General features: G+C 36.5%; 1 protein-coding gene across 1 annotated transcript; it reads left to right on the forward strand.

The window, feature by feature from the left end:
- LOC149184601 (wax ester synthase/diacylglycerol acyltransferase 5-like) lies at positions 1-9,013 on the forward strand. The gene is made up of 3 exons (XM_089415393.1): positions 1-168; positions 8,254-8,869; positions 8,976-9,013. Exons 1-3 carry the CDS (start codon positions 1-3, stop codon positions 9,011-9,013), a joined length of 822 nt encoding a protein of 273 aa, XP_089271519.1.
- Positions 9,014-14,288: the final 5,275 nt, after the last annotated feature.

Below are 14,288 nucleotides of genomic sequence, written 5' to 3' on the forward strand. Positions count from 1 at the left end.
ATGCCTCGAGTTATAGTGTTAGATTTGCAGGGCAAATACGTGGGTTTTCTGCAAATGGGTACATTGATGGGAAGAACGATCGTCGGTTTGACGATTGCTAGAGATACGGTTTGGTCAGTGGGAAGATCTCTTGAAAACACTCATCTCTGCCAGAAACAGCTAGAGAAGGTATTTATTTGTTTTTCATAAAATTTCTTATTAATTCTGAACATGTTTTTGTCTTTTCTTAACGATTACATTTTTCCTCATATTTTCAATAATAAAAAGTAGTTACATTTTCTGGAATCTTGGATTCTTGTGCTCACATCTTTAATATTCATATATAGTTCTTCAGCAAAGGAAGTAGCTAAAAGACATCAAAGAAACTCTGTTTTCAAACAAAAACTTTTCATCTTTCTGTCTCCTACATTTAACAAAAACTTTTCATCTTTCTGTTTCCTATTACATTTAAAAAAAATGTTTGTTTGTTTGTTTGTTTGTTTTTTATTTTTATTTTATATATATCTAAAAGATCTGTACAAGCAAGTGATTGATAAAAATGGAAGAGAACAAAATGTTGAGAGGACTTGCTTTGCTTATTATTACAAATCACTTAAATAAGATTACATTGGAAACATTAGTAATAAATGACTGAAGTTAAACTCAAACTAAACTGTGACACTTGGAGGGACAGTTTTGACACCTAACAGGTGGTTGGAATTAGATTCTTCAACACTCCCCCTTGATTACAATCACATAAAAATTCAATTAAGATACTTGCTGGTCTATGTCTTAGCTAGGTTTACAATTTAAAAATTGATTTCAACTTTTCTTCTTTTCTTTTTCCAAATCCTATAGCCTCTAAATTGTTTTAGTTTTCTCTTTTTTCTATCCTTCAAACCTCAGTGTCTTCAATTGCTGGTGCAGGTCTTCCATTCTTCCAGGTTGCCTAAGCATACCATGGGTTTCTTCAAAAACTAACTTGTATGTGGGTTGCTGCTACATATTATCTTTTGTAGTGCGCTTTTCATCTTCAATCTGCTGCAACATTAGACTATAATATAATTTCATCTCTTCACGACTCCAATACCTGAAAATTTCATTAAAATGTTCATCATGCTTGTTGTCTTCAAGGTTCATTTCTGAACCTTCTATGTAGACTTCATCAAGGCATGGTGTTGCACATTTCAAATCAATGGTAAGTTTAAAAACATCTACATAACCGCACTGGCTCTAATTTTTCTTCTCTGCAATGAGAGCGTTTTCCTGTTGTACTTCTAGTTGTTGCACTTCCTGCTGTGCTTCTGCATCTGTCTCTTTTTTCTCTTTCTCGGCTTCCTTCTTTGCTTTTGCCTCTATCTCTGTGTCTGTCTGTTTGACTTCTGTACTAACCTGTGGTCATCTTCAACTGTCTCACCAAATAACATCGTGTCAATATGATGTTTTTGTTGCATCACTTGCAACCGTTCATCATTAGCCAAATTCTCTTCATCAAATTTTACATCAGCAATATTAATTGCTTGATTCACCTTAGCTAGACTATTCCAATGGCACATATTGGGAGGGCAAATAAGAAGTATTTTGCTGCTTTGTTGACTTCAAAAAAGCATTTGACACAGTTCCTAGGGATAAGTTGTGGCATAGAATGGAAGAACTTGAAATTCATGTGCATTATAGAGCCACTGTCCATGGACTTTATGAAGAAGTGAAAGTCAAAATTAGAACCTCAGCAAGTATTTCAGAAAGCTTTAGAAGTGAAATTGGAGTCAAGTAAGGTTGTCATCTATCCCCTGCTCTTTTTGGTCTATATATTGATAAATTGGAAGAGTGGCTAAATCTGCGAAGTGGAGATGGTGTTTGGTTGGAGGAGTTTGTGATAAAGTTTTTTTTATATGCTGATGATATTGTATTGATTTCTAAATCGACCCATGGATTGAAAATGCACTTATATGCCCTTGAGCATTTTTGTAGAGCAGTGGGGATGCAAGTCAATACTAGCAAGACCATGGTCCATAATAAAAAAAAAATTCTAATAAAAGGAAGCAGAGATAGCATACTTTTTTCTTTGAATACAATATTCTTGAAGAAGTAAATGAGTAAAAGTACCTTGGTATTGATTTCAACAACAAACTCAATTGGGAGGACTGTAGAAAGAAGAGAATTTTAGGAGGGTGGAAAGCATTATATGCTCTTCAAAACAGATGTAGAGAGGTAGAGTTGTGGGATTGGAAAATGATTAAAGTGCTTTTTGGACTCCCAGTTTGTCTAGTGATGCTATATGGGTGTGAATTATTGATCCAGGTGGATGTTGGTGGCCACCCACCTATCCCATTTGGACCCCCACAACTGTCTCTTTCAGTCTTTTTAGTTTCCTAAATTGTAGCATAGTTTACTATTTTTAGCAGTTTTTCGGGTCCTGAACTTCCGGAGCCGTTTTGAGGCCCTAAACGACGTTTTTTTGGGATTCTGGGGCAACATGGGTCCATGGACCGATGTTGCCTCCCAAAGTGGTAGTACTCGGATAGATCTTTCTAACGAGCTATCGTGCGCGTCAAACGGAGATCGTATGCCAAAGTTACGACCCCAGGAAATTGATGTACCAATTTACCCAAACGGTGCCCACAATTTGGCGTTTCATCTTCTAGGGTTAGGTTTCGGGATGTGAAAGGTTTTCCATTGTTTCTCAACAATAAATAGGCCTTCGAGCCTCATTGTAACTCAGTTCGGAACAGTTCAGAGGCATGTAGCCGCCACATCTCTTCTCAGAGATAAGCTACCATCGCCCTAGCTGGTTTCTTTCCATTTCTGTTTGTAAGCATATTTCAGTATTTTACAGTAATGAAATGAAGTATTATTTCCGCTGCATCTTTGTGTATATGGTTATCGCATCTCTGTATTTATGGTTATCTCTGTAATCTATTGCGTTCCTGTCTAAATCCGGATCAGTGGTATCAGAGCGGTCTGCTTTTTCTCGGTTTTTCTTTGCATGTCCCCAACGAGGTCGGGATATAAGGAGTTAGGGCTTGAACTGGTCGAACCTTTGCAAGACCAGCCTCGCAAATCCCGACGGCCTCCCATGGCGGATGAGAAGAAAGACGAGGGCACAGGAGATCCTATCAAAATCTTGCTCGAAGAAGCGCTCGAGCGACAAAGGAACGCGATGATGGATAGCTTTGCGCAGATCCTTCAGCGGCTACCCAGAGGCGACGCATCGGCTTCCAACAACGACTCTGGAAATGCCACGCCGTTTAAGGTACAAGTTAATTTTGAAATCCCCATCTTCGAGGGTCAAATAGATGCAGATGCCGTAGATAAATGGTTAAATCTGCTAGATGGGTATTTTTCTGTTCATGAATTTTCAAGTCGGGAAAAGATTGTTTTCGCTCTTCTCAAAGCAGCCCCCCACGTCAAGGACTGGTGGGAAACCTACTGCGAGCAGAAGGATGAAAGTACAGGCTGACTATTTTCAGCCGCACCCACTTGGAATGACTTCCGGGATGCCATCAAGGAGCAGTACTACCCTGTCGGAAGCTATGAGGACAAATACATCAAATGGACCACACTGCGGCAGGGACGAGACCAAAATGTGCCAGAGTTCACAAACATTTTTCATACCCTTCGCACACAGTTGGGTATCAAAGATTCTGAGCTGCATCTGGTACTCAAATACCGCGGCTGCCTACACAAATATATCCAGGAAGAGATGGTGTTTTTGAACATCCCATCACTCGGCACAGCATACCGATACGCTGTCAAAATCGAGCGAAAGTTCAAACAGAAGAAGCGAGACTTTGGATCTGCGAAAGTTCGAACAGAAGAAGCGAGACTTTGGATCTGCAAATCCAAAGCCCAAAGGACAAAGCCAAGGTGGGGTGACCCAAGATAACCCGTCGAAGCCACAAGAAAAAAACAACACCACGAAGCCGAAGAAGGACACAGGAAAGTGGTGTGAGTTCCACAAAAGTCCCACTCATAACACAAGTGAGTGTCGGACCAAGCAGTCGCTGGTGGCTGAGTTGAAGGCTTCCGAATCAGAGGCATGTTCCGATCCTGAGCCAAAACCCGACAAGGGGAATGGCAAAGGGAAGCAGATCATTGATGCGGATCCCAGTGCCACTGTGGCCACTGCCAAGATCCAGACAGATGAGCCCGAAAATCCAGAGGAAGGGGAGCGTCTTTTCCACTCACAAATGTGGGTGAAGGGTTCACCACTGTGATTCATTGTCGACAGTGGTAGCCAAAAGAACCTGGTTTCAGCAGAGGTCGTGAAGCGGTTGGGCCTACCGACTACACCGCATTCGCAGCCGTACAGTATCGGGTGGCTTCACGAAGGACGAGATCTGAAAGTTCGCCAGCAGTGCCGCCTTCCCTATAGCATCAAACCCTTCACAGACGAGGTATTGTGTGATGTTACACCTCTGGATGTTTGTGATGTACTATTAGGCCAGCCATACTTGTGGAGGCGACATGCTGTGTATGAGTCAAGGCCTCGTGCTGTCATTATTTCTTTGAGTAATTCATTATACAGGATACCAGAGGTAGCCCCACCTACTGCCACATCTTTGATCACTGCTAAGAAAGGCAGCAAGCTCATATCACAGACTAGGAAATTCATATGTCTGGTTCACTCCCAAAGTAAGGGGAAGATCGTTGCTACATCCATGACCACTGCAAAGGGTTCCTCCACGCAGCAGCAGCAGCAAAGGGATACGGTTATGACAAAACACAGGAACAACTTCTCCTCACCCACATGGGTACCACACAAGTTTCAGGTGGGCAACAAAGTCTGGTTGCATCGACAGAAAGAACGCCTTACCAGAACCCATCAAAAGCTCAGATCACTCCGACATGGTCCTTACAACAGTACCAAGGCTATGGGGAATAATGCTTTGGAGCACATCATTCCTCCATTCCTTCGCTTGCACCGAGTATTCAATGTGGACCATCGTCGACCATGCTTTCCACCATTTCTGGACACATCAGAGATTGCAGAACAGCTCACCAGAGAACCAACTCAGCAGAAGCTTCCTCATCTCATGGAGGAACTCAACGCAATGGGGACCATTGCTTCCTAAGGGGGGAGGAATGATCCAGGTGGATGTTGGTGGCCACCCACCTATCCCATTTGGACCCCCACAACTGTCTCTTTCAGTCTTTTTAGTTTCCTAAATTGTAGCACAGTTTACTATTTTTAGCAGTTTTTCGGGTCCTGAACTTCCGGAGCCGTTTTGAGGCCCTAAACGACGTTTTTTTGGGATTCTGGGGCAACATGGGTCCATGGACCGATGTTGCCTCCCAAAGTGGTAGTACTCGGATAGATCTTTCTAACGAGCTATCGTGCGCGTCAAACGGAGATCGTATGCCAAAGTTACGACCCCAGGAAATTGATGTACCAATTTACCCAAACGGGGCCCACAATTTGGCGTTTCATCTTCTAGGGTTAGGTTTCGGGATGTGAAAGGTTTTCCATTGTTTCTCAACAATAAATAGGTCTTCGAGCCTCATTGTAACTCAGTTCGGAACAGTTCAGAGGCATGTAGCCGCCACATCTCTTCTCAGAGATAAGCTACCATCGCCCTAGCTGGTTTCTTTCCATTTCTGTTTGTAAGCATATTTCAGTATTTTACAGTAATGAAATGAAGTATTATTTCCGCTGCATCTTTGTGTATATGGTTATCGCATCTCTGTATTTATGGTTATCTCTGTAATCTATTGCGTTCCTGTCTAAATCCGGATCAATTATGGGCTATCAGCAATCTCGTCTCAAAATGGAAACAAATTGAGAAAATTAAAAACCGCTTAATCATGAGCAAGTTCAAAATAAAAAATTCAGTACCTTATGAGATAATGTTGAGTGAAACAGGAGCAACTTCCATTGAAGCAATTGCTATGATGCAGCCCATATGATATCTAAAAAGAATTGAACAAATGAGAGTAGATAGATGGCCTAATGTTATCTTCAATGAAGGCATGAGCGAAAGAAAGAAAACATGGATGAAACAAAACTACACATGGATGCAAAAATGGAATATCTACCTCAATGCCTGTCCCACAAATAGCAAGGAGCTAAAGGATTTTGTTATGGATAAGTTTCATAAAATGGTATGAGGAAAAGAGTTGGGTAGAAAGAAGAAATATTACATTGAGGAATTCAACCCTACGTGTGATCGACAACAAAAAGAGTTCATTGGAGCGAGCATTTCGTGGAGGGCAAAGGTTCTTATTGATCAATTAAGGACCAACTCACATCAACTTCGGTGTGAAACATGACAGTGGAAAAGGCCTAAAGAAGGTTGGGAAGAACGAGTGTGTACATTTTTCACATATGGGGCTGTGGAATCGGAAAAACATTTCATTGTGGAATGTGATGCATTCAAAGACATCAGAGAAAGTTATGAGAACATATTAGCATCAGTTTCTTGGCATTGTATTTTTAGAGAGGGTATTGTTGGAAGGTTTGGTCACCTCATCATCAATTTGAATCGGAAAATGATTGAAGCAAAAAACGAAAAACAAGGAACTAATGGTCACATAGACTATTTTTAGTCTCATGGACCTTAAAATATCATTTCATTTCATATATTCAACAATGTTAGTTGATGATTGTCTGAGTGAGGATAAAGGGACAAATTTTATGTGTATACCATATGCATATAAAACTCAAAGATTTAAACATTAATTACAACCAGATTTAAAGTAAGCAATAGATTTTATAAAGGAGTGTCAAATGTTCCAAAATTAATTTTAAAAAGAAAAAAGAAAAAAAAAGACCACTGTATGTTACAATAGTCTAGTATGAGGGTGATGTGTTATTTCATCATGGAGTTGGCACTTCTTGCTCAAAAAAAACAAAAAAATCTCTAAATAGAAAAATAATATCCCCTATAATAAGAAACAAAAAATGAATATACATGTCTAGTTACTTTTAATTAAAAGCATTATAAAAGATCAATAATTCCAAGGTCACTATGGTCGCTTGACTTGTGTGAGTAAGAAGTTTAAAACTTATACTTTTCAAGAATATTTCAACATATGATTTAAATAAACTATATGAAGATCTATGCTAACTAATTTATAATATTTTAATATAGGATTTAAATAAACTATTTTAAAAGCTATGTTATTAATTTATGTAGATATCAACTTCATGTACGTCTATATATAAAAAGAAAATCTTAAAAATAAAATATTTTAATATTGTATATAATAAAACATTCAGTGTCCAAAGTAAAAAAGTAATTGAAATTCAATGTTCATTCAAAAATACAATTTAAATAATGAAAATTAGACATCGTATATATTTGGAGAGAAAGCTAAACCCTACAAATTCATTGAAATCTACAAAAGATAAAAAAGTTATAATGATTTTTTTAAAATTTTACATTTTAAAAGAGATTTACAACTGAAAATAGATTTGATGCCTACCAATCCAGAATAGAACTGTGCTTAAAATGGATTTATAATAATTTATTTTCAATATAAAATAAATTAAAATAGGAGAGAATTAAAAAAAATATTTTAAAAGTGACAAAGAAAAGCGAGGAATTTGTTTTTCACATTACAATGAGCTAGGAATAATAAGATAAAAAGAAGCGAAAAAATCCTAAATTCCAAATCATTGAATTGTACTTTTTACACTTATCTTATCTTAGTATGAAAATGCTTCCATTTAAATTTATTTTGCAGGAAGCTTTTCGAGGCTTTCACACTGTTCACTTAAACAGGCGTGTACAAATTTAATATTTTTTATAATTACGTTTTCAAATTAATCCATGTTTAATGTTTTTGATAATGCAAGTTTGAGATATTTTTTTTTAACTATAATTATAATATTTTTTAATTAATATATATTGAAATTTTAAAGTGAAATACCGAAGGAAATATTGTAAATTAAAATAATATTTCATAATTACGCCATAAGGCGTTCCCCTCTGAAATCCATTCCCCTTTTTGCCAACCTGTCATCCTTGGATGCCATATGATTAAATGTTAGACGATTACAAAAACTTCAACCGTCCGATCAAAACAGTTACAAATTCATTGGAAATAGTTACAAATTGATTACAGAGTGGTATGCATTGGTTGCTTGTAACGATTAGCGAACTTCTTTTTTAAACTAAATGCTTTGCATCTTCCATTTAGCATTGTGGTTGGTCCTCTCATCTTCAATATGAATTCATTCAATTATTTTACTTGTTATATATGGCTTACATGCGCGCTGTGTCTAGTATTTTCTTTAGGCTAACATGTAACTGATTATTTATATGATTGCAGAAGGAAGACAAAAGCGGGGTTTTGAAATGGTTGCCTGTCCATGTCAATATTTCTGATCATGTTATAGTCCCATTTATCGAGCCGGCCGACAATTATAGTCTGGATTTTGTGAAGAAATATGTAGCTAATTTGGCAACAGCCCCTCCCCTGGTTCCCTCCAGACCGCTCTGGAAGATTCATGTTCTGCGCGTTAGATCGGAGGATGCAGAGTCCAACGCCGTCTTTAGAATACATCATTCTTTAGGGGACGGAATGTCTCTCATGTCACTTTTCTTGGCCTGTACCAGAAAGGCCGCTGATCCTCAATCCCTTCCCACAATCCCATGCAAAACTCCAAAATCTAACACAAGGCCGATTAACGGCAAACGCCGGAGAATATTGAATGTGTGGCCTTTGATCATGATCGTCTACAATCTTTTCCTTGTAATCTGGTACACTATTGTGGACATGATGTACTTTTTAGCAACATTTGTCTCTATTAAGGACAACGATACACCAATAAAGGGATATCCGGGCATAGAAACGAGCCCTAAGCAGATTGAATACGCGACCCTGAGTCTAGGAGATTTCAAGATTATCTATACTGCTGTAAACGGGATAAGTATGGCGCCTCGCTGTCTCTCTATCCTAGACTTTATTTGTGCTAAATAGCATTTATATTGTCTAAGGTGAAATATTTATCAAAATCTACGGTTAAATAACATGTATAATTGACTCTGTAGATAATGAGAAATCCCCTGACAAAAGTTACAGCTACTAACCATTTAAAACTAGAACCAAAGGATTATTTAGAGATAGAAAACATTGATTTCATAATAATAATAAAAAAAGAAACTGTAACGATGGAAAAACAAGTCGATAGAAGGAAATTATCATATAGAAGAATGGAAGAAAAACATTGTCAGTGATATATAGCAAAACCTTGAAATTTTTCTCACTGCGCAAATAGTCTTGCTACTTAAGAAAAGAGGAACAATACTTAGATTCAAATAGAACTATGTTTGCATGTAAGCGTTGCAGCAAGAAAAGCTTTAGTAGACAATTTTAACCACGGTTCAGTCGTGGTCCTCCGGAATTTAGAACCCCGAAGGAATCCGAATTGGTTCCTGGAGATGACCTCTAACCTATAACTTCCCCGACAAACCAGAACTTACAGAGGGTAACAATCCCTCGCTTATTTCTTTTGGAGGGCTTGAGCCGAGAACGAAGACTTTTCAAAAACATGGTAATAGAGGGAAACCCCTTTCAGTGGAAATCTTAAACCCCGCACCTTGTCGGAAATTACTTTAACAGTTTGGAAATGTCGACCATGCAGACATGCGTGGAAGAAAGAGAAGCCAAGGGATTTCTCCCGGAACCTAAATAAAAACATCCGTAGAGGGGAAAGCGTGGACACCACTGAATGCACGGATTATTGAATCACACAAGAAACATAATTGCTTAATGCTAGAGAAGCAAAAAAACATAGGAATAGTCCAACACGAGACAAGTTTTCAGTAACAACACAACTGAATATATTTATAAACTTTGTAATCCGAAAAAAGAGAACCTAGGCGAGTATGCATTACCAAAATCACGCCAGATTGAGTTTGATTTACAGTCAAATTAAATACTTATGCGAACTCTACTATTAAATATTACAATTGCGAACTCTGCCAATAAATATTACATGAGGTATTAAACTTAACAACTGTTAGACGGACCGGAGGTTCCACCACTTTTGGAGCATGTAGTAAAGAAAAAGAAACATATGGAGCTAAAACCCAAAACCCTGGGCTGCCCAGAATGTGGGAAGCTTTCAAAATAAGCAACCACGAGAGTCTGGCAGGTTTTAGGCCTGAACCAAGAACCTCAACTGTGAGGCAATCATCGCTTTAGAACAAGAGCTTACCCGGATAAGGCTGAGGCCGCATCCCTCTCCCGAAGTAACTGACAGCTAGCAAAACAACCTGCGAAGGTATGAAACCAAGAAGAGAAATAGTTTAATCACTGTTCTGTCAGAAATGGGAAAAAACATGAGCAAATTATAGCCTCTAAACAGAGCATTAACATGACGCTGGGAACAACGAACCCTCTTACCTGAAAACTGTAGGAAGAGCCGAACCAGAGCGAGCTCTGTGGAAGAGCTGTCCAAGCGAAATGAGGTCAAACCCTTTGCCAAACAATGAAGAGGTAAACCTTGAACCGAGCCCCACCGTTAGATTGTGGGATGATCTCCACACCATCGCTTTGGGTGGGAACTCCAAGCATCGGACGACTTGTTCAGGCCACGTACCGAGCGAGACCACCAGTGTAAGCAGACTCTGCAACCGGCATAGTGTGCCATGTGAAGATGGCAACTAGGGTTGCAGATGGAAGCCCATATTCAAGCCGTGTGGGCCTCCAGCTCGAAGAAAACAAACCCATGTCTTAAAGGTGAATTGAATACCAAGGATACACCGTATAAGGAGAATAAAAGTTGCGTGTTTCCTAAAGAAAACGAGAACAACGCATTAATGTTTACTGTATGCTAAGGTCACATTGTATGTTTATGACAATTGATTTTGATATGAATAAATCGGTTAGCAGTGTCGGACTATGGTAATAATAATTTCTTAGGATTATAATATTCTATTTGTATGTACGCAAATTAGACTATGGTAAAACAGGGTAAAAGTATTGTATTTAATTTTTTTTTTTAAGTAGGGTTTTTACTTCCTCGTTCAAACTTTCCAGAAATATTCAAAATAATATTTAAAAAATATTAAATTAAATCAAATATGACATTAATATCAATAAAAAATAATTTGAGTTATTTTTTTTTAAATACAGAACTATAAAAATATACTAAAATGTGATAATTCTCAAATTTTATAAATATGGAAATTTTAAGGGTTAATATTTTTATGAAATTTTATATATGGTTGACTACCCATCTAATTTGCACTTCAATTCCCCATATTAGAGCATAGTTTAGCAATGCCTTCACTTGTGAAATGTTCATTATTTTAGTTTATTAAATAATGGCATTTAATTTCTATGTACATTACAAAGAAATTCTATATATGGTTGACTACCCATTTAATTTGCCTTTCAATTCACCATATTATAGCATAGTGGGAAAAAATGAATTATTACTTGAAGTTAAAATATAAATTAGAAATTTTTAAATATTATTTTGCATAAAAATATCAATTTTTACTGACCCACATCATTATTTCTTTTTTATATGCTCAGTCTTGACTTGTGAAAGGAACCCACATCATTAATTTTATTTTATATGCTCGATTTTTGGACCTTAAAACCAATTGTGGAGCTTTCTACACATTTGAAAACATTGAGCTATAGTTGCTTTTCAATATGAACCATCAAAAATTTAACAACCCCTTAAAAAAACACTGATTAACAATGAAAACACTTACAATGTGATCCATATGAGCATGGGAGCTGAAGAGGATGTCTTGGTGTTGAAGAGGATGTTGGAATCTCCATGAAACATAACATATGATAAAAAGGAAACACCAGTGAAGAAACAAAATTGCATAAAATTTTGACTTCTTTCTTCTATGCTTTTGTTTTTTATTCCATTGTAATCTCCGTGAGACATAACATATGATAAAAAGGAAACACTAATAAAGAAACAAAATTGCATAAAATTTTGACTTCTTTCTTCTATGCTATTTTTTCTTATGCCATTGCCTTACGGGGTTTCCTTTGCAACATGTGGTGCAAATGCTAGTTTTATTTAAATTTAATTAATAAGTATACAAAAACTTAAAACTTATAATAAATTTACAATATAACAAGATTTTTAACTATATATATTCAATCTTATTTTAGCATGGATAATATTAATTTGTAAATAGGCTTTATTTAATTTTAATTAATAAGAACATATAAACTTAATACTTACAATATAACAAAAATTTTCGCCATGGATATACATCCCCACTTTATCATGCATATTATTAACTTGATATAAGCTTTGTTGTAATTCCATGGGCCAATAGCATGGTTTATCAATACTAGATGCCAAAAAAACCATAAATGTTTTCACAATCAAAATAATTTAATTTTACAACATTTTTTTAGTTAAATCTAAAAGAAAAAAAAAAGTTATAATTACTTTTAAGATATATTTAAACTCTCTATTCTCACCATTACTAAAACTATTTCATAGATATGAGAGAGAGAAGGGAGGTAGAGAAAGGGGACGAAGATGGAGTTGAAGGGGGAGAGAGGGAAAAAAGAACAAAGAGAGAGAAAGATGGATGGATACATCTAAGTTGTCAAAATCACTCACACCCGGCCTGTGCCACACTAGCCCTTAGCATGACTGATTTTTTTCTCACAGAGTTTTCACATCCCCGAGTGACTTAGTAGTACACCCCATTACCATTTATTTTACACCCAACATCTATTTTAGACCCGTGAATAGGTACTCTCATTATTTTATTATAATTATAATAATTTCTTAATTTTTAATAACATATTAATTTAATTTATACGTTTATCTTTTATCATTTAATTATTCTATAGATAATATTTTTAAAAATAGGAATTATATAATTTCAAATTATATTTTATAATACTTTTTCATTAGTTTAATAAAAAATGTAATTAAATTAAGTGGAATAGCCATAATTATTTTCACTCTTTTATTAGGATTGTTTTTCATTTTTATTTATTAGTTTTTTAATGTAATTTATTAAATGTTTGATATTTATCTTATTATTAGTAATTATAAGTGGGAGAAATAGCTCAAAGGCCATAGAAGAGACGGTGACCGTGTGTTTTGTTAGGGTAATTTATGGTGAAAAGATCATTGGTGCAAATCCAACCATGAGTACAAGTTGGTGTGGTCTAAGAGTCATCTCTGGGTGATTTTGACGACTTAGATGACAAAAAACTTTACTTACTAATTTGTAGATAAACTAACCAAAAAAATAAAAATATGATACTAACCATATATCTTCACATCGTATTGTTTTGTTAAGTGGTCCTTGAATAACCATGTAACAAATTTTATATGGTTAAAATAACTTGAAAATAGAAAATACAGAGTTTAACGTACTGGAACACTTTTTATTTATTCAGGCCTAAGCCTATGTACACTTTCTCACTGAAAATACATCAAAATGTGTCCCATTATATCACTACGGGATCACTAGTCTCATGGACATAACAACATGGAAGATACACACTTTGACTCAACTACAACTCACTTACATTGGAAAACAATTACTTCTAGAACAACACTTCGTAACTCATAATGATCTAAGAAGACAACTCAACAAACCTATCACATTATTAACACTTCCATTTCTACATTATTCTAACATTCCCCCTTAATGGAGAAATGGATTTGCTATAACATAAATAACAATGCTTGCAGGTCTAAGTGTTAGATAAGCTTACAAATATCACTCAAACATTTCATTTTGACTTTCTTTGCTTCAACTTATTGATGACATTTCTTCTTGGACTTGCTGCTCCAAACTCTCACGCTTTCAACCTGTTTATTCTTCTTCCTACCCCAGATCATGAACTCTAGATATTTCTTCTTATTGCAACTAGGATGATGCCATTCTATTTCAACTCCTCCTTCAACAAGTTCATTTTCATCATTAATAATTTCTTGTTCATTGGAAAGCTCCCACATCAATCCATAATACTATTTACTCTCTCCAGGACTCCAATACATGGAAATTTCATTAACATCTTGATCCAAAATGGATCCTAAAAACCCTCTAAGTCTTCAAAAACCAAAAACTATTATAGAGGATGAACCTTTAAAAATGGTGGAAAACACTATCGAGAGTGAAAAACGTGAAGAAACAGTGAAAAACAGAGCTATTGGAGGCTTGAACAATGATGCACAGGAGCCGTTAGATCTGGCCGATCAACGGTCCAGATCCGATCGACATATCGCAATCGGGGATGGTAAGCAGAGGCTATCGGAGGCTACCATATGGAAGTTGCGATCGCGATCAGCGCGAGTCGACAAGGATCGTTGATCAAGCACCCAGATCGACAACCCAGGTTAACCCGCAATA

The sequence above is a fragment of the Pinus tabuliformis genome, chromosome 3_2 (genome assembly GCF_031772625.1).
Source record: "Pinus tabuliformis cultivar Carrire ecotype Pingquan chromosome 3_2, CPIR1, whole genome shotgun sequence".
NCBI lineage: Eukaryota > Viridiplantae > Streptophyta > Pinopsida > Pinales > Pinaceae > Pinus > Pinus tabuliformis.

Coding starts and splice junctions, on each gene's coding strand:
- LOC149184601 (XM_089415393.1), top strand. CDS start 1: ATGCCTCGAGTTATAGTGTTAGATTTGCAGGGCAAATACGTGGGTTTT. Junction 169..8,253: donor GCCAGAAACAGCTAGAGAAG/GTATTTATTTGT, acceptor ATATGATTGCAG/AAGGAAGACAAAAGCGGGGT. Junction 8,870..8,975: donor GATAAGTATGGCGCCTCGCT/GTCTCTCTATCC, acceptor TTGACTCTGTAG/ATAATGAGAAATCCCCTGAC.